Source organism: Ascaphus truei, chromosome 21 (assembly GCF_040206685.1).
Source record: "Ascaphus truei isolate aAscTru1 chromosome 21, aAscTru1.hap1, whole genome shotgun sequence".
NCBI classification, from domain to species: domain Eukaryota; kingdom Metazoa; phylum Chordata; class Amphibia; order Anura; family Ascaphidae; genus Ascaphus; species Ascaphus truei.
Window position 1 is genome coordinate 19,228,224 of NC_134503.1, and position 24,442 is coordinate 19,252,665.

Consider the following 24,442-nt stretch of genomic DNA (forward strand, 5'->3'; position numbering starts at 1 on the left):
ATATATTGATTGTTTTACTCACACTTTCAGTATATTGTGTTTTATTGTTCACACTTTTTGATAATTGTTCACTGTAGCGCTTATTGTTCTTTTCACATACACATGACACACACCATGTTTCGCTCAGTCTAGGGATTTTTGTCGAACGTTTGCGAAATTTCAAAATAGTAGACGCATTCTGCGACATTATTAGCTTTTTGAGGGTTGGCAAATAGTTTCAAAAGGAAGCAAAATTCAGAAAAATAAAGCTCTAAAAGATTGCAACAGCATTGAGGACAGTGTCCCACATCTGTAATTAGGAAATTCCTGAGTGATTGTAGTAAAGTGGGAGGTGAATACCAGGCCATTGTAGGTGTGGTGTGCCATGCTGATCACTATATAGAGCGAGAGACTGCCATCACTCTAGAGCGAGTTTGTATACTTCCTATAGTAGTGACTAACAGAGCTTCTACAACACAGCAGCTTAACCAAACAACGAACAAGACAAGACAATCTTAAGGAGACAGAAGAGATAACGGTAAGAACATTTTCTTAGTGTTGTACGATTTTGTTGAGGGTTTTGCACACAACCTGTGATGTCAGTTGGCTGGCCGTGTCTTCTAGTTATGCACATTCTACGCTGGGCGAATGGCCATGGTAACATCTCATATTAAGGCGATTTATTATTGGTATTCATTAGTAATTACGTGTTTGTTTGTTTGTTTGTTTATTTGTTTATAAAGGTACCAAACTATTGTATAGACCGTAAAGGGATAAGTTGCAGTGATGCACAGATAACATTTTATAACAAAGTGTCAGAACTACAGAAGCAAGAACCAACATACTGTACCGATTGGTATCAGTATACGTACTATCAATACAGTATAGACCAAAAAGCAAGAGAACAGAGTCCCAAATATTAGTGCATTACAAGAGGCTTTGTATGACAATATATACATGTCAAAATAATAATTTTTAATTGTGTCCACTGGACATGTATTCTTGCCCAGTGGAGGAACGGCCTCTATCTCGAGAACTGTAGGGTCACCGGAGGTCGGTACACTGCTGATCATCTCAGAGGGATACCCCCACCATTACAGTAATATAAAAAGACATGCGCCCCAAATGAATGAGCAGTGTGGACGGCTGCTTTAATGGTGGCCATATTGTGTCCACTGGACAAGTATTCTTACCTAGTGGAAGAACTAGACAAAAAGTCCCAGTACTTACATCCAATAAGACAAATCATATGGTTAGATGCTTTTTCTTCATAAATGAAGGTCATTTAGTTAAATTCTTTGGAAAAAGCATTTTTAAGCTTGCAAACCACACCAAGACATTCCTTCTTTTTCTAGTCCTATATTTTATTCCTAAAAAATTAGCCCCAAACCTGAATGATCTGGCTGCTAAACTCCTCTCACTTAGTGATATTAGTAGACCTCAAATAACCATTGCTGAGAAGATTAAGATAAGACATTTCTTCTAAGATCCTTTGTAGTCTCCATGGAAAAACAGCTCTGTGCTGCCTGGTGGAAGGGAGAAAGTGAAAGTGAAAATAAACAGCAGTTTATACAAAGGTACCACTTAGTACCATCTGCATCAGTAGCCAGACTAACTTGTACCTTAGCCTGGAGCGTGTGTGATTTCTGCAGAAGTGCTCAGTGTTGATATTTAATTACAGCCTTTGTAGTGAGCTGTGTTTACCTACAGTACTGTATACTATAAACAGCCGCCTGAGTCATGCAAAGGATTAGCTGAGCTGTATCTTATTACTATAATCAGGGATGCCTCATTTCCGCCGAGCCCCGGCTCTCCCTAGCTGTGGCAAAAGTTGCCGAGCCCAACTTCCCATGCTGGCAATATTTTACCAGGAAGTAATACATTGAGAGTTACCTCTCGTTTTCAAGTATGTCCTGGGCACAGAGTAAAACAAATAGTACATGGTTACAAGTACAGTTACATAAATGAACAGGGTATACATTATATACAAGACACTGCGTGCACAGTTAAAGAAAATATATATTATGGGCGTATGAAACAGTTACAGACCCGATTAAAATGTGAGACAGCCTTAGATTTGAAAGAACTTAAACTGGTGGTGGATGTGAGAGTCTTTGGTAGGTTGTTCCAGTTTTGGGGTGCACGGTAGGAGAAGGAGGAACGTCCGGATACTTTGTTGAGCCTTGTGACCATGAACAGTCTTTTGGAGTCTGATCTCAGGTGATAAGTGCTGCATGTGGTAGGGGTGAGGAGCTTGTTCAGGTAGCTGGGTAGCTTGCCCATGAAGAATTTAAAGGCAAGACAGGAAAGGTGAACTTTGCGCCTAGACTCGAGTGATGAACAATCTAGTTCTTTGAGCATATCGCAGTGATGTGTGTTGTAGTTGCATTGGAGAACAAAACGACAAATTGAATTGTAGAGGGTGTCAAGTTTGCTAAGGTGGGTTTGAGGTGCCGAGCCGTATACTATGTCTCCATAGTCAATAATTGGCATTAGCATCTGCTGTGCGATACGCTTTCTGACCAGGAGACTTAGGGAGGATTTGTTCCTGTAAAGTGCCCCTAGTTTGGCATAGGTCTTGGTTGTCAGGATATAAATGTGCATCCCAAATGTTAAGTGGGAGTCAAACCATAAGCCCAGGTATTTAAAACTAGTGACAGGGGTTAGGGTGGTGTTAGCGTTGGTTCAAATCAGGAGCTCAGTCACTGGAAGCTTTAAAAATTTAGTCTTGGTCCCGAATACCATTGTTACAGTCTTGTCAGTGTTTAAAAACAGTTTGTTTTGGGAAATCCAGTTTTCGAGTCTCAAAAAGTCAGACTGAAGTATGTGTTGAAGGTTAGAGAGGCTATGGCTGTGTGCATATAGGATTGTGTCGTCTGCATACATGTGTATTGAGGCTTCCTTACAAGCTGTGGGAAGATCATTAATGAACACTGAGAAGAGTAGGGGCCCCAGAACAGAGCCTTGCGGGACACCACAGGTGATATCCAGGGGGTTGGAGTTAGAGCCTGAGATGGACACATGTTGGGATCTTCCTGATAGATAGGACTGAAACCAGTTTAAAGCAAGCTTCCCTATTCCAGAGCTCTGGAGTTTGCTGAGCAGGATAGCATGATCAACTGTGTCAAAAGCCTTTGCAAAATCTAGGAATACTGCACCAGTGAGTTGTCCCCGTTCCATTCCACACTGGATTTCATTGCAAACTTTTAGCAGGATAGTTACGGTGGAGTATTTGGGACGAAACCCAGATTGGAATTGGCTAGGGAAATTTGTCTTGGTATAGAAATCGCTTAATTGGGAGTGGACACATTTTTCCATGACTTTGGATAGAATTGGGAGAAGTGAGATTGGCCTGTAGTTTGAGACATTGTTTTTGTCCCCACTTTTGAAGATTGGGACAACTCTGGCAGTTTTCCAGGTCTTAGGGATATGGCCTGCGGACAGGATAGAGTTGACTATGGACGCAATTGGTTTGGCAATGGCTGGGGCACCAACTCGTAGGAACCTATATTGTAGTAAGTCAGGTCCACATTGGCAGCTTAGTTTTAGTTTGAGGAGCGCTTGTATAATCTCCTCTTCAGATACTGGGCCAAATTAAAATTGTGGGCAGTGTTGGGAGGGGTTGGGACTATAGGGGTACTCCCAGGATGAGATTCAGGTTTGTGGTTTGGGTTGCGTTTTGCTAATAAGTTCGTGGCGCACCCCACAAAGTAATCATTGAATGCATTTGCAATGTCAGTGGGGTCTGTCAGAGTAATATCCTCCTTAGTGATATTACTTGGTTGTTGATGGTTAGGAGGCTGGAATATACTATTGATAACCTTCCAGAAGTTAGCTGGGTTTGTTGTATTTTGGTGGAGATTGTCAGAGTAATATTGTGCTTTTGCATGCCTTGTTTGCCTTGTGCACATGTTCCGCAGGCATCTGTAGTGATTGAGATCCTTGGTAGTGCCAGTTACTTTGTAGCTTTTCCACAAGGTATCCCTGAGCTGGTAGAGTGCAATAAGGTCAGTTGTAACCCATGGAAGGTGGGCCCCCCGTACCCTTATTTTGCGTAGTGGAGCATGGGTATCGCAGAGTTTTAAGAACTCGGATTGGAAATAGTCAAGCGCAGAATCAGGGTCTGGAATTAAATCGATTCTGTGCCATGGGCAGTTGGTAAGGTCATCCAGAAACTGTTGTGGGTTAAAGTTTTTAAATGTTCTAGTGAGGAGAACTTTAGGGCTTGATTGGGGCGTTTTAATTTTCCTTACACAGTACACTATTGCATGGTCACTGAAAATGTCAGGAAGGATGCCAGAGGATTGGATTCTGCTGGGGTTTGAGGAGAGAATCCAGTCTAGCAAGGAATGGTTATGCGATTTCAGGTTTATCCGTGTGGGTTGGGAAATGAGTTGCGATAGGTTAAGTGACTTCAGTTGTATTTGGATTTTGTGGTTTTTAGGGTCAAGCCAATTGAAGTTGAAATCTCCAAGAACTAGCAGCTCACTCTTCTCATTCAGAGAGGAAATGGAGCCAAGAAATTGGGTGATATCAGTCAGGGATTGTAGAGGGGCTTTAGGGGGGCGGTAGATGCCAGCAAGCAAGATTGGCATAGAAAAAGGGAGGCAGATTTTGCCAACTAGAATTTCAAAAGAGGGTGGGTTTGGGGGGCAATTTAACAGTGTAAAATGTAAGGTGTCTGCAATATAAAATAACACCCCTCCTCCTCTCTTTGACCTATCTCTCCTAAAAATGGAGTATCCCTGAATGGCGATATTTGCATCAGGGGTTTTAGGGGATAGCCATGTTTCTGTAAGAATGATGGCTTTGAGTTTATGCATAAGGCACCATGCCCTTAGTTCGTCCAGTTTGGGCAGCAGGCTCCGGATATTTATATGGGCGACAGATACTGCACCGACACACTTTATTCGAGCAAATACCCAGTATGTACCTGGCAGATACCTGGAATGCGCCGCTCCTCACCTCTGACAAGCCCCGTTGCATTTGCCTTCCCAGCCTGGGTTCATGCCTGGCTGACGGGCGGCTGATCTGTTAAATGATAATGATTAGGATTTAATAGGCTGCAATGCTTCGCGTGTCTACCAGATGGCATAAATTCATGAATTGTAATGCAGTATATATATATATACTGTGCAGTATTGCAGCCAGGGGGAATAAAATGCTTCAATCCCTGCATGGAAAATACCTCAATGCACTCGGGCAGAAAACAGTCACAAACCTCAATACACCCGGGTATACCCGAATTCGTGGGACTAGCCGAGCTCGAATAAAGTGTGTCGCCAGTGTAGCCCTTTTTGGGATTTAAAGGTGGGATTCTCAGGGGCATGGGACAGAGCTGAAATGGGAGGACCTGGGTTAGGTTCAATATCACCTGCTAAAGAGAGTAACAGTACAAGTAGGAATTTGGGTAGTTGTTTGTAGGTTGTAAATTTGTGGTGTATGCTATTAGAGTGAGCAGTGGTTGGTGTGCTGCTTTTTAGAGTTCTCCACCAACATTCAGTAGATAGTGCAAGGCTTTTGAGTAGTCCAGGGTGTATGGTGATGTTGGGTGTGGGCCAGGATGGAGGAGTTTGTAGTGTATAGAGGGAGTAACATCTCCATGAGGCCAGGAGAAAAAAAAAAGTTAAAATACATAGCAGGTTCATGATGCCAGAGGTAGGCAGTGCTGCAAGGAGCTGTTGTGAACAAAGTGAGTGTGTGCAGACTAAACAGCAGCGGTGTGCCTGTTCCTTGTCAAATGTTTAGCTGTATTGCAATGCTAGAGTCAGTTCAGGGTTTCAGTGTTTTGTGCGGTCAGTTTTGGGAGAGGCTGCAGTGAAATAAGTTGTAAAGGGGTGGGGGGTTAAAATATGCAGGTTAGCAAACATGGGATCATAGTGTGATCTGAGTAGCTTACCGTTTGTTGTCGTGAGTAAAAGAGTTTGCAGAAAGATGCAGTCACCTCTAGTCAAACTATAGTCTAACTATAACTTCTCACTTAAAAAGCTCACTTTAAATGGCTCACTATATCATGGCAATGCAGTGACTATATGACTATAGTACCTGCTGACTAATTTCAGGCCACCTGGTATGACAGAGACTCGGTTTGGTCAGCTCCCCCTCTTCTAGCTCAGTAGGCCTGTGCACATGGCTTAAAGCCGCAGCCCATGCTTGTCAACGTTTGTTTTTCTTTTTTCTTTTCAAGAGATGTTTTTCTTTTTAAAACTTTTTGAAATATCAAGTATCCGGGATCTTAAAATGGTGCTTTCCCCAGTGCTGCCTAAAGGTTCCCCAGCGGCTCCACTTCCATTTCGATCAGGGTGGCTGCTCCATTGGAGTGTTAGCCTACTCACTTTCTAGAGCAGTGGTCCCCGACTTCAGTCCTCAAGCACCCCTTCAGTCACAATGAGTGATCCACCTGTGCTGAAGCAGGGATTTCCTTAAGACCTGCCCTATAGTGATCCTTAAGGACTGGAGATGCTCTAGAGCATTGGTGCCATAATGGAACAGGTACATTATAAGGTTCTGTAACGGCTAATCCCTTCCCTGCCAGAGGAGCTACCGTACTAACTCTTAAATCCATTTACATATCATTACAGTAGGATTTTTTCCAATAGAATAGAAATTAATTTGATAAACATGTCTTTTTTTTACCCAAGTATTATTATAATAATGCGTTGCAGCCCCTCTTACTGGAAAGGGGTTCATGGAAACCATCTGCCTCCCTCTAATCGCCAATACTCAAATCAAAAGTGACACTTTTCAGGCCTGTGCTAACTCCCCCCTCCCAGCTCACACCAAGCAGGGCGCCTAAATATAGATGCTTTGCAGTTTCAAAATTATTAGTTCCTTGACAGTTTTACGTATTGTTTTCTTCCCTGTAGACTAAAATTCAATGTCAACTTTCCTTATTATCATTGTTGATTTGTAAAGCGCCATGGTGCAATCCCACATAGCCAGCCAAAAACGACCTTGAATTGAACGCCTTGGTAAATAAGGCCACTTCAACGCAACGTAAGTTTGTACAAGGTATATTTCGGGACCGGGCGGCTTCTTATGGAGTAGCACTGCTTAGTAAATATGACCCTAAATCTTAGCTAGGAAGAGTTCATGAGCAAGGGCCAGCGTAAGTCCGGACCTCAAACTCGGGTAGCAGCTGTGGGCCCGGAGGATGCTCTGGGATTTGATTTAAATCAAGAGGGACATTCAAGTCATTGGCATTTAAAGCTGGACGGATGGGCTTGTACTTCCCATTTAGTGATGCCGGATGAAGATGTAGTCTACTATAAATGGGCAGTTTCTCCCACGATGACCTTTTTTGACCGTGAGCTCCATGTCTCCACTGCCCAAGGTTGTGACATGGTGGATCCAGGGCTGCGGTATAGATTACAAAGATATTGATGGGCATCATGAGATATGCTCTGCAGAGAATTCACTTTGCTGCCCATCACCATTATAACATACCATTTATTAATAATTCATTTAGACGTATCATTGTTCTTTAGATTTTAACAGTAATTAAAAAGTATGTGGTTGGGATATATTCGGCAGTGAAATAACCTACTAATAGTAACTTGAGGTAAGTAACTCAGAGTAATTAATTGTTGCTCCCTTATCAGTGAGCTTTAAAGGAGTAATGCATTCATTCAAGCTGCCGTTTAAAAAAAATTGGTTAGGTGGGACACACAAACAGAGTACAACACTGTCTGTGGTCTACATTTTCCACATTGCGACAACTCTCTGTGTTAAAAAGGCAATCCAAGCACTTTTACTTTTTTAACTTTTTTTGTCCAATAAAAAGGAAAGGGCTACAAATATATATTTTACCTTATATAAACCAGGGGGTCCCCCATAGCTGAATCCCGGCACTCATCTCCGGGGACCCCACGATTGCAAATAGATATAGATATATATTTTGTTTACTTTTGCCAGTACTTGCAAGGAAAAAGAAAGATGGCTGCTGTGCCGCCCAATCAGAATCTGCAATGTCATCTCGCAATTATTGCGCTGCCAGTGTGAGGTTGAGCCCGGCGGCCATATTGTTCATAAGGGAGTTTCAAATTAAATACTAGCGGGTCCCCATAGCTTGGAGTGCTGCGTTTCCGGGGCATCCGTGTGTCAAGCCCATCCCCCTCCCCCCCATAAAGCAGCTCAGATTGCTGCTATAAAGCAACAATACCCAATATTTGTGACATTTATTAGGGAATTTGAGGTATGAGTTGTTTTTTTGTGCTGATTTCTGACACAAAATCCTACAAATTTGGCCGTGGGGTGACCCAGTCTGCCATTTTGTTTTTCCGTAAAATATTCTTAACACCCCAAATACCTCGAGAACCGTAGTGTCCACGTAGGTCTGAGATCTGGAATCTCGATTCAGGTAATTTACAAATGAAGGTAATGTAAAGGTAATTGTATTGCTTATATTCCCTTATAGGTATTTTGGGGTGTTCATCTATATACTGTATGCCTTAGATAGTGTTTTCGGAGTTGGAATGTGCAGGACATACTTCTTGTTTTTCATCTCAATAGTTGATTTAGTGATTCACCCCGCACCTCAGTATGATACGATGTATTGATTGGTTATTATAGTTAGGGATTCACTTGCGCAAGTCTCTCCTTTTTATTCTTCTGTGTGTGTAATTTACTAAACAACGGTAAGATCGCACAAACCGTGCGACCTGCTGCTTTAAGTCACCAACTGCTCTTGCCAAAAATGTCCTGATGTTGTGAACAGTTAGGTCTCTTGGTGTTAAAATGGATGAGAAGTAAAGAGTGACACGTGCTCATTTGAATGTCATTACCCAGAATCCCTAGCTGCTGTGGAAGCACTGTTTGTTAAACAATAATAGGGAAGGACAAGGTTGCAGACCTGTCTGAGACATGCAAATGCACCACAAGTGGTATTTTTAATTTCTGTTTTTTGGTGTATAGCTGTTCTGTTAGGAGACCATACACTACCGACACACTTAATCCGAGCAGGGCTAGTTCCGCAAGCCGGGGGATGCCCCGGCTTGCTAGCCCCACTCCCTCGGCGTGCCGCGCGTCACCGATGCGCGGTCACGCGTCATCGGGTGCCAGCGCCCCCTGCACGCGCGTCCAGGGCTCCCCGAGGGAGCCCTGGTGTCCCGCGATGTGGGGGACGGCGGCAGGGGGTTCCGGGGGACCCGGCGGACCCGGCAGCGGGAGGGAGAGCGCCCCGATCGGAGGGCGCTCTTCCGCTGCTTCGGCACGCGCCCGGCACCCTCCGGCGCGCGCCAGGTTACTGCTGCGGCCGAGAACGGGCAAATGCTCGAATAAACTCGGCCGCAGCAGTAGATGATTACATTTCATGTTTGTGGGGATTGGGATAGGCACTTGAATATCTTTCTCCCTGATTGTTTCACCATCACTGGACGGAGGAACACACATAACTAATCTTTTATTTTCTAAAGGTGGTAATATGAGCCAGTTTGAGCAGGCGATTCTGGCTTCCCATAATGCTTATCGGGCGAGGCATAGGGCGCCTCCTCTCCAGCTCAGTCGAGGTCTCTGCAACTCAGCACAAAAATGGGCTGATTATCTGCTGTCCATCCGAACCATGAAACACAGCGGATGGGGTTACGGGGAGAACATATACTGGACGAACAACCCCAGCATCAAACAACTAGCAGGTATACGATTCCCACTACCAAAACGCCTATATTATCTATACGTCAGTAGAGGGCAATGCATGCTCACTTGTCTACAAGGACAACATCTCACAAGCCAAGTCGTGACCTTGCACACCATACTCATATACAGTAACCCTGTGATGTTTTGGGGGGTGAAGTGTGCAATTTCCTTCAAGAATGTTTCTCACACAAAATGTCTAATTTTAAGCTCGCAAACAGTTTATACCTCTCTCCTTGCATGGAAAAAGAAAGACTGTGGGATCGCCCAATAGGAAGCTGCAATGTCATCCAATGATGATGTTAGAGGTTTCTATTGGTCAGTAAAATGAGGCTGACCCCAGTGGACATATTTTTTCTCCCGGACAAGAATTATTTTAAAGGAATAAAAAAAAAAATTAAATATATCATATTAGGAACCAGGGGGATCACCGTATCCTGCAGTGCCCGGATCAGCTCCGAGGGACACCTTATTTCAATTTAGGTTAAAAAAAAATTTTTAGATATGGAAAACAGGACAGGCACTCCTGTTGTATATGCAAAAAGGCAAGAGGCTCTTGAGAAAGGTCCTAGTGGGGACCAAAACGTTGATTCAATACATTTCACCTTTTTGCATATAAGAGTGCCTGTCCTGTTTTCCTTTTTCTGTATCTTTTTGGACAGTATACACCCTCCCTTTACCTGAATTGTTTATTTTGTTTTGCGCGAGCCCCGTTTCTGATTTTATATATGTCTACACTATCTATCTATGCGTGTGTGCGAGCGTGTGAAAACCGAGCAGCACTGATATCTGCTTTAAAGCTGCAGTTCAGTCAATATCCTGCATGTGTGTTTTTTTTTAATAAATCAGTTCTGTAGTAAGAAAAAATATTTTTAGCATTTTCTGTTTTTAAAAAAACAACTTTGAAAGACCAATTTTTTTGTATTCTATTTTAACAACCATTTGCTAAGGCACTGCCCCTTCATGTCCTGTCACAAGCCCTGGCACACCCCTTTGTCAGCCCTGCCCTCCCTCTTGCACGTCAGTGCAGGAGTGCTCATGAATATTCATGAGCTTCCACTGACTGACTGAAGCAGATGAAAAACATATCCCATATCTAAAGATTTCGCCAAATTTCGCCGATCAATATATGGAGAACGAATTGACCAGTTCTTTAGGTAATTAGAGATTGCCCACATGAAACTATTGAATTGAAAAAAAAAAATAAAAAAATAAAAAAAGACTGAACTGCAGCTTTAAAGCAACTGTGCTTTTTAAAAAAAAAAATGGTTCCCCCTGGGTATAGTAGGAAGCAGAGGGTCTGTGGAGCTGAACCGCGTTAATATCAGCTCCGGTGACCTCCTGCCCCCGAGTTACTTACATCACAAAGTGCCTCAGGTCCCTCCTGCATGTTTAAAGGTCCCGCGTCACATGGGCCAATAGGAAGCCGCATGGGATGATGTCGCGACTTCCTAATGACCCGCCATGCGCGGGACCTTTAAACCGCCATATTGGGTGCCCAGTCAGAGTTGCTACCGGCAGCACCTTCCGGGGTAATTATCTCGGGAAGAAGGAGGTTTCCTTGGAGCGGAAATCAACACGGCCCAGCTCCGGGGACCCCAGCTCCGGAGACCCCCAGCTCCGGAGACCCCCAGCTTCAAACGTGGTAAGAAGAGAAAAAGCCCCAAGAGGAAACACTTCTTTAAGCCATAATACGATGCAGAACAGTTTAAAATACTTCTTTCTTTTCTGTTTAAGGTAACGTGGCGGTGGATGCCTGGTACAATGAAATTAAGTTTTATAACTTCAGCAATCCTGGATTTGCAAGCAACACAGGTAAAGCGTCATCACAAGGAATCCCCAGTGCTCCAAATTAACTAAACACTGCTAAGTGTTTATATATCTTAAGTGCAGTACATGTTTAATAGGTTAAATTACAACTTTAAACATTTCCATTGCAAACAAACACTTTGGAAGTTTTTTTTTAACAATCTGCATCTAATGTCTTTTGCTGATAAGACTGTCAGTTTTCAAAGCCCCAGACAGATTTTTCACTTTCCTCTGCCAATGTTTGCAAGGCAATAATAACGCCATCATTAGTCTTAAATATCGGTGCGCAAACTTTTTGAGCTGTGGCCCGCTTCCTGGGAACCGCAGCGTTCACGTACCCCCCTCCCCCCCCTCTCCCGATGGCTCAGCGTCAAATGACGTTGCAGGTCATGTGACATCACATTACGTGACCCCACCGGCTGGCAGCAGGTAAGTGAGTTGCAGAGACCTCACGCCTCCCCCGGCATTTAATTTAAATTAAATGGAGCCTATAATCGCCCGCACCCCCCCCTACAAATCCTCCAGCACCCCAATTTGCACAACGATGGTCTAAAAGATCAACGCGAGTAGCTGATAATGTCCCAGTTCAATGTTCCCAGAGAAAAGCAGAACATTGATTGTTCACTCAATAGAGATAAACCGGCTTCGATAAACACGGCGATTGTTTGTTTCAGGAAAAATGACAAAGAATCCAAACTTCAGTTATTGATTGGAGATAGAGATAGAGATAGAGATAGATATATATATATATATATATATATATATATATATATATATATATATATATATATACATATATATATATATATATATATATATATATATATATACAGTGGTCGACAAATCACCAAAAAATCTACTCGCCGAGCAAAAAATTCTACTCGCCACCTAGTACCAAACGTGTGCTGCTTGGGTCAATAGGAGCTCGCCACGATGTTAAATCCACTCGCCCGGGGCGAGCAAATGTATAGGTTTGTCGAACACTGTATATATATATATGAAAAAATCACATTCAGTTGGCACACTGTAAACAACAGAAAAAATGCTGATGCTTGTCCCATATGCACATGTATATAAATAGGTTTTACCAGATTGGAGTCCGGAAAAAACGAGACAGCACACAGTCTAGTAAATCCAGTAGAACTATATTCAGTTTAGCATGGCACCACATCCAACGTTTCGATCATCTAAACGTGACCTTCCTCAGGGACGTCCCTGAGGAAGGTCACGTTTAGATGATCGAAACGTTGGATGTGGTGCCATGCTAAACTGAATATAGTTCTACTGGATTTACTAGACTGTGTGCTGTCTCGTTTTTTCCGGACTCCAATCTGGTAAAACATATATATATATATATATATATATATATATAGCAACTGTAAATATTACTGTATGTTCATTTGCATGTCTTAGACAGGTCTGCAACCCTGTCTTTCCCCATTGTCACCCAGCACACAGCACTTCCACTGCAGCAAGGGATTCTGGGAAATGACATGCAAATGAGCACTCAGTGCCACCTTTTGTCTCAAGCTCGTATTACACAAGCCAATCCTCAAGCCAATGCATGCTGTTTTAAACACAGCTTTTAAACAGAGGCTGGGATGAGATGCAAAGCCATTAGACCTACTCACATACATGTTTCAACCTTGATGGGTATCATCAGTGTGAGGCTGGTCTTAATGGCTAGCAGGTTTGAGACTAGACTAGGTAATCACCACTGTCATTAAGGTTATGGTGGGTAAAAAAAGTGACAAAAACCCTCCACAGTAAAGCATAAAGCAACTGTAAATATTACTGTATGTTCATTTGCATGTCTTAGACAGGTCTGCAACCCTGTCTTTCCCCATTGTCACCCAGCACACAGCACTTCCACTGCAGCAAGGGATTCTGGGAAATGACATGCAAATGAGCACTCAGTGCCACCTTTTGTCTCAAGCTCGTATTACACAAGCCAATCCTCAAGCCAATGCATGCTGTTTTAAACACAGCTTTTAAACAGAGGCTGGGATGAGATGCAAAGCCATTAGACCTACTCACATACATGTTTCAACCTTGATGGGTATCATCAGTGTGAGGCTGGTCTTAATGGCTAGCAGGTTTGAGACTAGACTAGGTAATCACCACTGTCATTAAGGTTATGGTGGGTAAAAAAAGTGACAAAAACCCTCCACAGTAAAGCATAAAGCAACTGTAAATATTACTGTATGTTCATTTGCATGTCTTAGACAGGTCTGCAACCCTGTCTTTCCCCATTATATACATATATATATATATATATATATATATATATATATATATATATATATATATATATATATATATATATATATATATATGGAAAAGTGGTGTAATTGTCGGGCAAAATAAATTGCACCAGATCGAATAAAACATCCTAGTGATTAAATAGGATTTTTAAATTGATACATATGCCCCATAATGAGGCTGCTGTATGGGTGATTGTGTTGTAGATTGTCCTTTTGCGCCCTCTACTGGTGAAACGCCAGGTTGGCGCTTAGACCTATATGCATCAAACTCTTAAATAGGAAATAATACCGCACCCGGTAACAATTAAATTACGTCTTTTTTTACTTAAATTTTATGGCCCAAGTCCTCCACATTGCTTTAAAAATGAACCGGGTGTGATATGGCGTAAAAATTGCTATAGCTATATGGTAATTAAGTCCACCGGAAATAGGCGTTAATTACCACTAGCGATGCAATAGGAGAGGGCAATGTGAATACTTATACCCCCGTTGGGGTATGTAATAATATATAAAAACCCCTATGGCAGATAAAACATTAACCCATTAGATGCCTGTGGCTACCAATGTAAAGCAAAGGTACCAAAGGGTTAATAGCTTCCCAACACTACCCTACTATTTGTTAAGGCAAGCAAGAGGTTAACTTAACCCTCCCCCTTGAGGCGCCTACCAGTGTCAGATTTCCCGTTAGGCCCGGGCCTAAGGTGGAAAAATTTGGGGTAGGCAAAAATTTCCGCCCCCATATAATTTTGCCGCGTTCTCAGGCCTAATGGGAAGGTGCGTGTGTCGGCCGCCTTCATTCTGCCGCTCTCCTGCTCATTTGGAATCTCGGCATCAAATGACGCTATGGACACCCCCACCGTGACATCACACGGCCTGACCTTGCGACGTCAATTGACGTCATAGCGTCATGTTTCCATTTGCAACGTGCCGCCGTACGGCGTCAGGTTGGTGACGTCGCGGATTCATTTAACGCTGGGATTCCAAAGGAGCAGGAGGGTGGCACCAAGGAGGCGGCGGACACAGGCAAGTGCCTACGGGCGGCAAATTTGGAAACCCGCCGCTGTCCCCTGTGATTGCTGTAGATTTACATTAAATAAACTTTAAGAAATATCCCTAAATGTCATGGAAAAGAAGGTTCGATTTATCAAAAAGTCTCCTGACAGTGAGAAAGGAGAAAATTTAAACAACTTACCGTAATTTTCTTTTCCTGGAACCATGGCAGTGGGCACCTTTGGGTTAATCCCTTCTCATTCTAGGTAGGACAGGAAGTAGACTTTTGCAGGTAGGCCATATAAGGCCCCTCCCTCTACCTGCACACCAGTCTTACGTTTCTTCCATAGCTGAAAATATATAACTGATAGGCATTAGACATACATAGGGAGGGTAACTATGTGCCCACTGCCATGGTTCCAGAAAAAGAAAATTACGGTAAGTTGTTTAAATTTTCTCCTTTCCTGATCACCCTGGCAGTGGGCACCATTGGGACATACCCAAGCAGTGCAAATTTTTAGGGAGGGATACATCAGCTTAGACAACACCAGTTTAATGTCTTATCAGTTCACCCTTTATTAATACACTTTACACTTTATTTCACTACAGTTTCTAAGACTCTACGCCCAAAGCTTGCATCAGCTGATGATTGTACGTCTAGTCTGTAGTATTTCAGAAATGTATTGAATGAGGACCAGACAGCTGCTTTACATATCTGCCCTGGTGTGGCCTGGGCTTTGAATGCCCATGAAGTAGCCATGGCCCTTGTAGAATGGGCCTTCACGTTCAAAGGTTTATCTTGTCCTTTGCTTTCATAAGCTCTTTTGATACAAGACACAATCCACTGTGCAATTGTAGTCTTTGATGCTGCTTGTCCCTTCTTTGGTCCCTCTGGAATGACAAATAATTTGTCAGACTTTCTGATATCTCTCATCCTTTCTAGGTACACCTTAAGACATCTTACCACGTCCAATTTGTGTAACCTTTCCTCTTTCTTATTTTTTGGTTCTGGACAAAATGACAGGATCACAATCTCCTGATTCATGTGGAACTGTGATACCACCTTTGGCAGGAATTGATGTATCGGTCTAAGAACTGCCTTGTCTTGATGTATGATTAGGAATGGCTCCTTAGCAGATAGCGCCTGTAGTTCTCCCACTCTCCTTGCCGAGGTGATTGCTATCAGAAACGCCATTTTCCATGACAACCATTTTAGGCCTATGACCTGTATTGGTTCAAACGGAGCTGCTGTTAATACATCCAAGACTAAAGACAAGTCCCATGTAGGTACTCTGTTCTTAATTTGAGGTTTTAACCTTTTAACTGCTTGAAAGAACCTGATTATCAATCTTTCCATTGCCAGATTTCTTTCCAACAAAGCTGATAGTGCCGACACTTGTACTTTTAATGAGCTGAGACTGAGACCATTCTCAAATCCTTTATGCAGGAATTCCACTATAGATACAATTCTTGGTGAAAGGAAATTTTCTCTCTCTTTTTCACACCAATCACAAAGCAAAGCCAGATTCTATGGTATACTCTTGATGTGGAACTTTTCCTTGCTTGTAACAGGGTTTGAATTGTTTTCTCTGAACAACCCTTCAGTCTCAATGTCTCCCGCTCAATCGCCATGCCGTCAAAGCCCATTGTTTGGTATTCGGATGACATATTGGCCCCTGTTGCATCAGGCCTTTTTGATCTGGTATGTGCCATGGTGTATCCACTGCCATATTTACCAGGTATGTAAACCAAAGCCTTCTTGGCCAGTATGGTGCTATGAATATCACCTCTGCTCTCTCTTCTCTGATTTTCCTGATTGTTTTTGGAATCAGAGGAATTGGAGGGAACAGGTATCCCAATTTGAAGTCCCATTTGAGACTGAGAGCATCTGTAGCTTGTGCGCTTGGGTGAAATTGTCTGGAACAATAGTTCCTTACTTTGCGATTCTGGTGTGTCGCCATCAGATCGATGTCTGGTTGACCCCATCGCTCTACCAGTTCTTGAAATACTCCTGGATTTAACGCCCATTCTCCTGGGTGAATGATATTGCGACTTAGAAAGTCTGCTGTGACATTTTCTAGTCCTGGGATATGTATGGCTGTGATATCCGACAAGTGGCACTCTGCCCAACCGAGTATTTCTGCTGTGAGCTTCATCAGCTTTCTGCTTCTGGTTCCTCCTTGTTTGGCTATATATTTGACCACAGAGCTGTTGTCTGATTCTATCTTTATACAGCCACCTCTTATTTTGTCCTGGAAAACCTCTAGGGCCTTTTGTACTGCTTTTAATTCCAGCAGATTTGATGGTAAGTGGTTTACCTGATTTCCCCAGGTTCCTTGCACCACTTTTTCTCCCATCTGAGCCCCCCAACCTGTCTTGCTCGCATCTGTTGTAATTTTTAACCAGTGCACAGGTTGTAGCGTTTTCCCTTTGACCAGGTTCCGGGTATCTTCCCACCATTTTAACTCTTGTTTTGTTTGTGGGTGTAACAAGATTCTTTGTCTTGTGTCTTTGTGATTCCCGTTCCATTGCTGCAGAAAATTGTTTTGCAGAGGTCTCATATGCAACGCTGCCCACTTTGTGACGCTTAATGTTGAAGCGAATTTCCCCAGGAGTCTCATGCATTCTTCTGCAGAAGTCCTGGTAGCTTTTCTGAGCCTCCTTGTTCGCATGGCTATGTCTAGCCTCTTTGCCTCTGGCAATCTCACTTCTCCTTTCTCTGTATCGAATTCTACTCCCAGAAATCTAAAGAGCTGAGTGGGTACCAAATGGCTCTTGTCTCTGTTTATTAACCAACCGTGATGTTCTAGGAAGGTTATAACCATTTTCTGGTCCTGTTGGAGTTTCTCCCGATCCCTTGATTTTACCAGGATGTCGTCCAGGTAAGGGTATATCTCTACCCCCCTTTTTCTCATCTCTGCCACTAGAGGGGCTAGGACCTTTGTAAACGACCTTGGGGAAGTTGCCAGACCAAATGGTAGTGCTGTGTATTGATAATGCTCCTGATTTACTGCAAACCTTAGGAATCTTTGATGTCCTTTGCTATCGGTACATGTAAATAAGCGTCTTTTAAGTCTATCGCCACCATCCAGTCTCCTGGTTGTACCTCTTGTATAATCAGATTTACAGACACCATCTTGAACTTTCTTATCTTCAAGAATGAATTTACCCTTCTTAGGTCTAGGATTGCTCTGTAATCCCCTGTAGGCTTCTTTACCAAAAATATTCTGGAATAAATTCCGCTTCCTCTGCTTTCCTGAGGTACCTTTTCTATTACTTCTGCCTGTAGTAATTTCCTTAAAGCTGTATTCATCTGCTTTTTCTTTTCTTTGGAGTGTATCCATGTTATTACCCCCATATTTCTTTTTGGTACCTCCCTGAATTCCATACTGTATCCTTGACGAATGGTTTGTAACACCCACTCGTCCTGTATTGTTTGGGCCCATGCTGTGGAAAACATTCCAGCCGTCCTCCTACGGACAACTGCTGGGCCCTCTGACCTTCATGTGGATTTATTCTTTGCGAATGATCCTCTTCCTCTAGAGCCACGAAAAAGCCGGTTCTGGCCACCTCTCCATGTTGTTTGCCTTGGAGAAGCCCTACCAGACTTGTATGCCTTTGCTTCTCTATATTGATTTTTATTCATCTGTTGGAGATTGAATCTCCTGGCTCTGTATTCCTGCGGCAAAAATATGCTCTTTCTACCTGATGCCTTTGTTATTATTGCATCTAGTTTGCTGCCGAATAGGAATTCACCTTCAAATGGCAATGTACATAAGGTGTTCTTTGATGCTGTGTCAGCCATCCACTGTCTGAGCCATAATGCTCTTCTTGCAGATACCACCAGTGCCATAGACTTGGCTGCTATTTTTACTGCATCCAATGAGGCTTCTGCTATGTAATCAGTTGCCCATTTCACCTCTGACAACGCCTTAAGAATAGTACTTCTTTTTACACCTTTGTCTATTGCCTCTTCAATATTGGCAATCCACACTCGCATAGCCCTAGCAGTTGATGTAGTTGCTATGGCTGGCTTGTAGGCTGTTCCTGCCGTAACATATGCTTTTTTTTTAATGCATAATCCATCCTTTTATCCATAGCGTCTTTTAATGACGCCGCCTCCTCTAAGGGAATTGTGGTCTTTTTTACTATTCTGGAAATAGCAAGATCCACCTTTGGGCTAACCTCCCAATTTCTCATTTCCTCTTGTGGGAATGGATAAATTTTCCCCAATCTTTTAGGCGCAAATATTTTGGCATCTGGTCGGGCCAATTCCACCTGAATAAGATCTTTAATTACTTGGTGGATGGGAAAAACTCTATCCTTTCTTTGTCTTGCCCCAAAAAGTTTATCTTTCTTATGGGTTAACTCCTCAGAGTCTTCTAGTTCCAATGCCAGCCTCATGGCTTTAATCAGTGGATCCACAACTTCTATATCAAATTCAGATTCCTCTTCCTGAATCTCTAGTTCTGATGAATCCCTTTCTGCCTCTGACACCTGGAAACAATCAATCTCAGACTCATCTGACGAAAAACCTTTCCCTTTATCCAGACTGGTTTGGGATCTAGATCTTTTTTGCGTAGGGTTAACAGCTTGCTGGACTGCTTCATCCACACTCTGTTTAACTGCCTCCTTCATTAACACAAGGAAAGTGCTCATCTGTTCACTGGTATCACCTGCTGCAGTTTTAATACATTCTTTGCATAATTTCTTTCCTATAACAGCTGGATTCTCACACGCTGCACACCACTTCGTTTTTTTAGCAACTTTTCCTCTACTTTTATGTTGCAGGGATTCCCCAGCCCCCTTAGAAGATTCCGCTTCTGGGAGGGTAACCAACGCACTAAATTATAAAAACAAAATAAATGCTAAACATACACCCTAATGTATATATATATACCATCTCTCTTTTCCCATTGTAGAACTAAACTAAGGACTCACCTAGTCTTGGGAACTGATGTTTTGGGTGTTTCCATTTTTGCATCCATATCCAGCACTTGGCTTCTCCCTGCTGAGCGTTCCATGCTGCAGCTTCACTCACACATACCTCGTGTGGCCGTCGCATCCGTGACGTCATCAAGTGCTCGTGCTCGTGCACCCGCACGGCTCGCGTGTCCGTGCACGCACTTGCCGGCCTGCACGCGCGCGCTCCCGAGCGGCTACGTGCCCTGTACCCTTCTCCGCAGTATACTTGATACACCTGCGGTCCTCTGAACCTCCTAGGTTCACCGCGGATTCCTGGGGTAGTACCGCCGCGTTGCTACGCTGTTGCGGTCTGACAGAGCTCCTCCGCTCGCAGCTATTGCTGCTCCCCCTTCCGCGTGTGGCGGGCTGCCGGGTACCTTACCGCAGCGTTCAGGCGCTTATGCGGTGAGTCTGGGCCTCCATGGGTCCCTGCTGCAGCTGTTGTGCGCCTCGATCCTGGGCATTGCACTAAGCTTTCCTCGCGCTGCAGCTGTTTCCCCCACCCAACAGGGGCACCCCCGACTCTAAGGGGTCTCCGTCTTGCCCCCCGCAGGGCGCACCGCGGAGCTTCAGGGCAGAGAGGGTGAGACCCTGGTTATCTGCACAAAGTGCAGTAGGTGAGCCCTGTTTAAAAAATAACAAATCCTACACCTAGCTGTGAGGACAGGAAAAAGACTGGTGTGCAGGTAGAGGGAGGGGCCTTATATGGCCTACCTGCAAAAGTCTACTTCCTGTCCTACCTAGAATGAGAAGGGATTAACCCAATGGTTCTCACTGCCAGGGTGATCAGGAAATAAACCTTCACTAGATGTATTTAAGCAAAGGAATCGGTTCTAACCCAGTTTTGCCAGAGGGAGACTTTGATAAATAGAATCCATTAGATCTAAAGATCTCAAAATACCACCACATTTCCTTACCAAGGAGTGACTGTCAGTCTGCACGGGTCAGATTTTGCCTTATGTAGCCGTTTCCCCCACTGCTAAGTGAGATCAGGGGGGTGGCTGTAAATAGCAACTGGTGCTGCCCTTTACCTGTTGGCTCACAGGAGCCTAAGCCTCCGCCGCTGGAAGCCTGGGGTGAATTACTCTTACCACTTACTATATGGTGCAGCGCCTCCACCTGTGAGGGATCCCAGCAGAGTGGAAGCAGTTCCTCACAGGACACAATCACATTACTCACACAATGATGTAAAATAGCAAAGGTCTTTACGGGAACAATATGAATACTCTTATCACTCTATAAACTCCATAACTCTATCATAACCATTAGCACAACTGCCCACACACCTCACAGGGCTGTAACCCCACACCATAACACCACAGCACCCCAAAGTCCCACACACAACCTCCCTGGTATGTGAGACAGCGCTACCCACAATGTGTATGTACTTTATTGGTGCACTTATTTACGATACCTGCCCAGTGTGCCAGCACCTGGGCCCGCCGATATCTTCGCAAAGGATCCGCCGATCCACAATCTGCTCAACGACGTGATCTCCACGAGAGAGCTGTCCGCTGGGGGAATCCAACTCTGCAGCAATCTCTATCTTCTTAGGTGGTCTGGTCACAGACCACAACCATCATGGCCACATCATGCAGCACTGCAGCTGTGTCCCTGAACTTAACTCACTGCTAAAAGGCAACGTCCCTAGCTGCAGGGGCCTTCCTTACAGCAGCCACAAACTCAAACTATGTCTCAGGGCCTAGGGGATTTCTCTGGCCTAGTGCAGGGGCTACTGGCCTCCCTGCATCTACACCCTTCTCTGTCTGTGTCCCAGCTCCTACTAAACTGCATATTCTCTCCTGTCAGCCTGGGGAATCCTAGTGCCCTATTGGCTGTAATGAGTCACCTGTGCTCCAGCCCCTGGGGCTGCTGGGGGTGTAGCCCCTTCCAGAGCTCTTTGCTATTCGGGCCGCGTGCGCAATTTCTACTGCGCATGCGCAAATCTATACTGGCCGCCGCTATAACACTCAACTGCGCATGTGCGACTGAGCCGACTGAGCTACTGAGCGCCACTCTGCCCATTCCGAGATCGCTCTGCTCATGCACAAACCTTCGCACAAAACATGGCGGCGCCCTGCGGAGGGAGCCGCCGGCGAGCCCGTCGCCCTCCCTGCAACATCCCCCTGACACAGAATGTAAGGGGTGGAGAACGGAAGACCGGGGGACCAGAGGGTGACCTGGTTACATCTACAACAGAGGTTGATAAAATCTAATCACAATTAATCAGTAAAAGTTTAACTGCTAATGTAATTTAATCTCATAGGAAGACTATGTATAAAGAATAGATTTTTGCGCAAAAAAACTAACTATTTCTCACCTTATATAATATTATCATTATCATTATTCACGTTCTTACATTTGGCGCACGGTTTCTTATTGTTTGTATGGCGTGCCTCATTACGAGTTTGCGCCTACTTGCATTTGAAAAAAGTTGATGTACGATTTATGATGTACTTATGGCGCACATGACGCTCGCAATTGGTTTATACTTATTGTTTTCCTCATCATAATCAGTTATACATTGACACACCAACAAGCATGAATGTGTTACTCTTCTCTGTCACTTTCATCACAAAATTGAAAATATGATATATTTGACCAATAAACAGGAAGGAAACTTCCTGGCTAAATAAGGAGTGTTGGCCAATATGACCCTCTGCCTTCTCTCCTGAATCTCACAGGTCACTTCACGCAGGTCATCTGGAGGGGCTCCACGCAGCTTGGAGTGGGACTGGCCACCGATGGCAGGGGAACTTTCTATGTGGTCGGACAGTACAACCCACCTGGGAACGTGAACACCGCCGCACACTTTCAGAGTAATGTCCTGCCCTAAGGAGCAGCACCAGCAGCAGGGGGGGTGGGGAGGGGGGAATGGTGTCTATAATAACTCCATTGGTTAGCTCTTGAACTCCACATTCCTAAACATATCGGGTTTTTATTTGCTGTACACTGTACGGTGGAGGGTTTTGTAACTTCCCCCCTCCCCCCTCCCCCCATAACTTTTTAAATGTTAGTTTATAAACACAGAGGAAAACATATAAAAGTTCTCTACCCTATTGGGACCAGCTGTGTTGCTGGACCAATCTCCACCCTATGTAAAATTCCCCAACCTCAAACTTTAATGGATTCAGCTGTCAGGCTGGGCCATAGTCCAACCTGAGCCCCACACTATCCTACAATGAGCAGCCACATTACCTTCCTTTTCAGCATTGTCCATCGTTTCTTCTAGATTGTAATCTCTCACGAGCAGGACCCTCGTTACCTCTTTGTATCTGTGCATGTTTGTCCTCACTTTTACAGTATGTAACTGTTCATCTAATATACATAACCCTGCTTGTACCACGCTGTGGAATATGTTGGTGCTTTACAAATAAACAACAATAATAACATAAAAGATCTCAGATTTTTCCTCTGGTTGCAGTTGTGTTCCTATATGAGTTCCTGACTATCAGACCTTATCTACCTTACTCTGTCTTCCCTTTTACACCTTCTCTGCTAGAAACTACAGTACCTTATCTCTCTGCCTTTTCCTTGTGTCCCACTGCACACAGTCACTCAGTGCGCTCCAGCTAATTGTCTCTCAGTGTACACATCGCTCAATATTTATTGAGCAATCTTCTGCCAAAACCCCATCCGGCGCTGCAAGACACTTTACGATGGACTTGAATGGGCGGTAAGTTGTTTTCTAGCACCAGAGGTTGCCTTGTGGTAGAAGACTGCTTAGTAAACATGGCCCATTGTCTCCGAGTGCTCATCCTGTCTCTGAGTGTATAACTCGTCTCTTCATAACCTCCTTATGTCAAAGTGCCCACCTTACTCCCACTGTCTGCTAGCCGTCTCCTTGTTTCCAGACATTGACATATACTGGCTCACACACTGGCAACCCTATACCTCTATGTCCCCTGACTGAAAGTTGAATAATAATATGCTTCATTGCGGGGTGGATTGTCCGATCTGAAACAGCCACCAGAGGGCAAGATTTACTGTTGTGGGGGGCAAGTAAATTGCGGAGGCCCCATGTCAAAAATCAACTTATCGATTTACATGAAAGTCAGTCGATGTTCAGCAATGAATAGCAGAGGGGGGGGGGGAGAGTGAGAGGAGAGAGGGTGGGGAAGAGTGAGACAGAAGGAAAGAGAAATACAGGTGTGAAAGGGGCTCACAAGACCACCAACATGGGGGGTGGGGGAGGCGCACCGACAATGATGAAATTGGGGGGTTGGCCATGGGTAAGACTCTAGTCCTGGTGCCCGGAAAATCTGTCGCCGGCCCTGCAGACCATTTTTCAGTCCATTCACAGGGTGAGATGACAAGAATACTCTTTCCAGATAGGGGACTGCAACAGTGCCCGGTGCAACCATACCACTGTCCAAGGTATCCCTGACATGTCCTATAAGCTCCCCCTGTGCCTGCGGTTCCCTCGCTCATCCACTGGGATTGCTGCTCTGCACAGAGTGCTGCCAGGAAACCTTCTCTGTCACTTTCCAGCACCCTTCTTCTGCCTTATAAACCCCCCATTGCTGTCCCTGCCTAGCATTTGTTTTATTGCTACTGACCTTTACCTGTCCTCTGCCTGTCTTCTGCCGATTTCCTGTTTTTGCTTTTAGCTTGTTTTGGGTTTGTTTTTAGTAATTTCATTGAAGTTCCTTAGTTTGCCCCTTTTTCCTAAGTCCAGTACCTGTCCTTGTCCCACTCCTGTTCTTAGTCCAGTCCCTGCCCCCATCCGGTTCCTGTCCACTACCTGCCTTGGAACCCTCAGCGATGACGCCCTCTTCCATTAGGCCTCGGGCATGGTTAGCGCT

At 44.2% G+C, this 24,442-nt stretch overlaps 1 protein-coding gene across 1 annotated transcript; it reads left to right on the forward strand.

The window, feature by feature from the left end:
- The first annotated feature begins 418 nt into the window (after positions 1-418).
- LOC142472283 (Golgi-associated plant pathogenesis-related protein 1-like) lies at positions 419-23,013 on the forward strand. The gene is made up of 4 exons (XM_075579255.1): positions 419-517; positions 9,393-9,611; positions 11,347-11,424; positions 22,322-23,013. The coding sequence occupies exons 2-4, from the start codon at positions 9,401-9,403 to the stop codon at positions 22,471-22,473; spliced, it is 441 nt and encodes a 146-aa protein (XP_075435370.1). The 5' UTR covers positions 419-517; positions 9,393-9,400; the 3' UTR covers positions 22,474-23,013.
- The last annotated feature ends 1,429 nt before the right edge of the window (positions 23,014-24,442 follow it).

Coding starts and splice junctions, on each gene's coding strand:
- LOC142472283 (XM_075579255.1), top strand. CDS start 9,401: ATGAGCCAGTTTGAGCAGGCGATTCTGGCTTCCCATAATGCTTATCGG. Junction 9,612..11,346: donor CAGCATCAAACAACTAGCAG/GTATACGATTCC, acceptor TTTCTGTTTAAG/GTAACGTGGCGGTGGATGCC. Junction 11,425..22,321: donor TGGATTTGCAAGCAACACAG/GTAAAGCGTCAT, acceptor TGAATCTCACAG/GTCACTTCACGCAGGTCATC.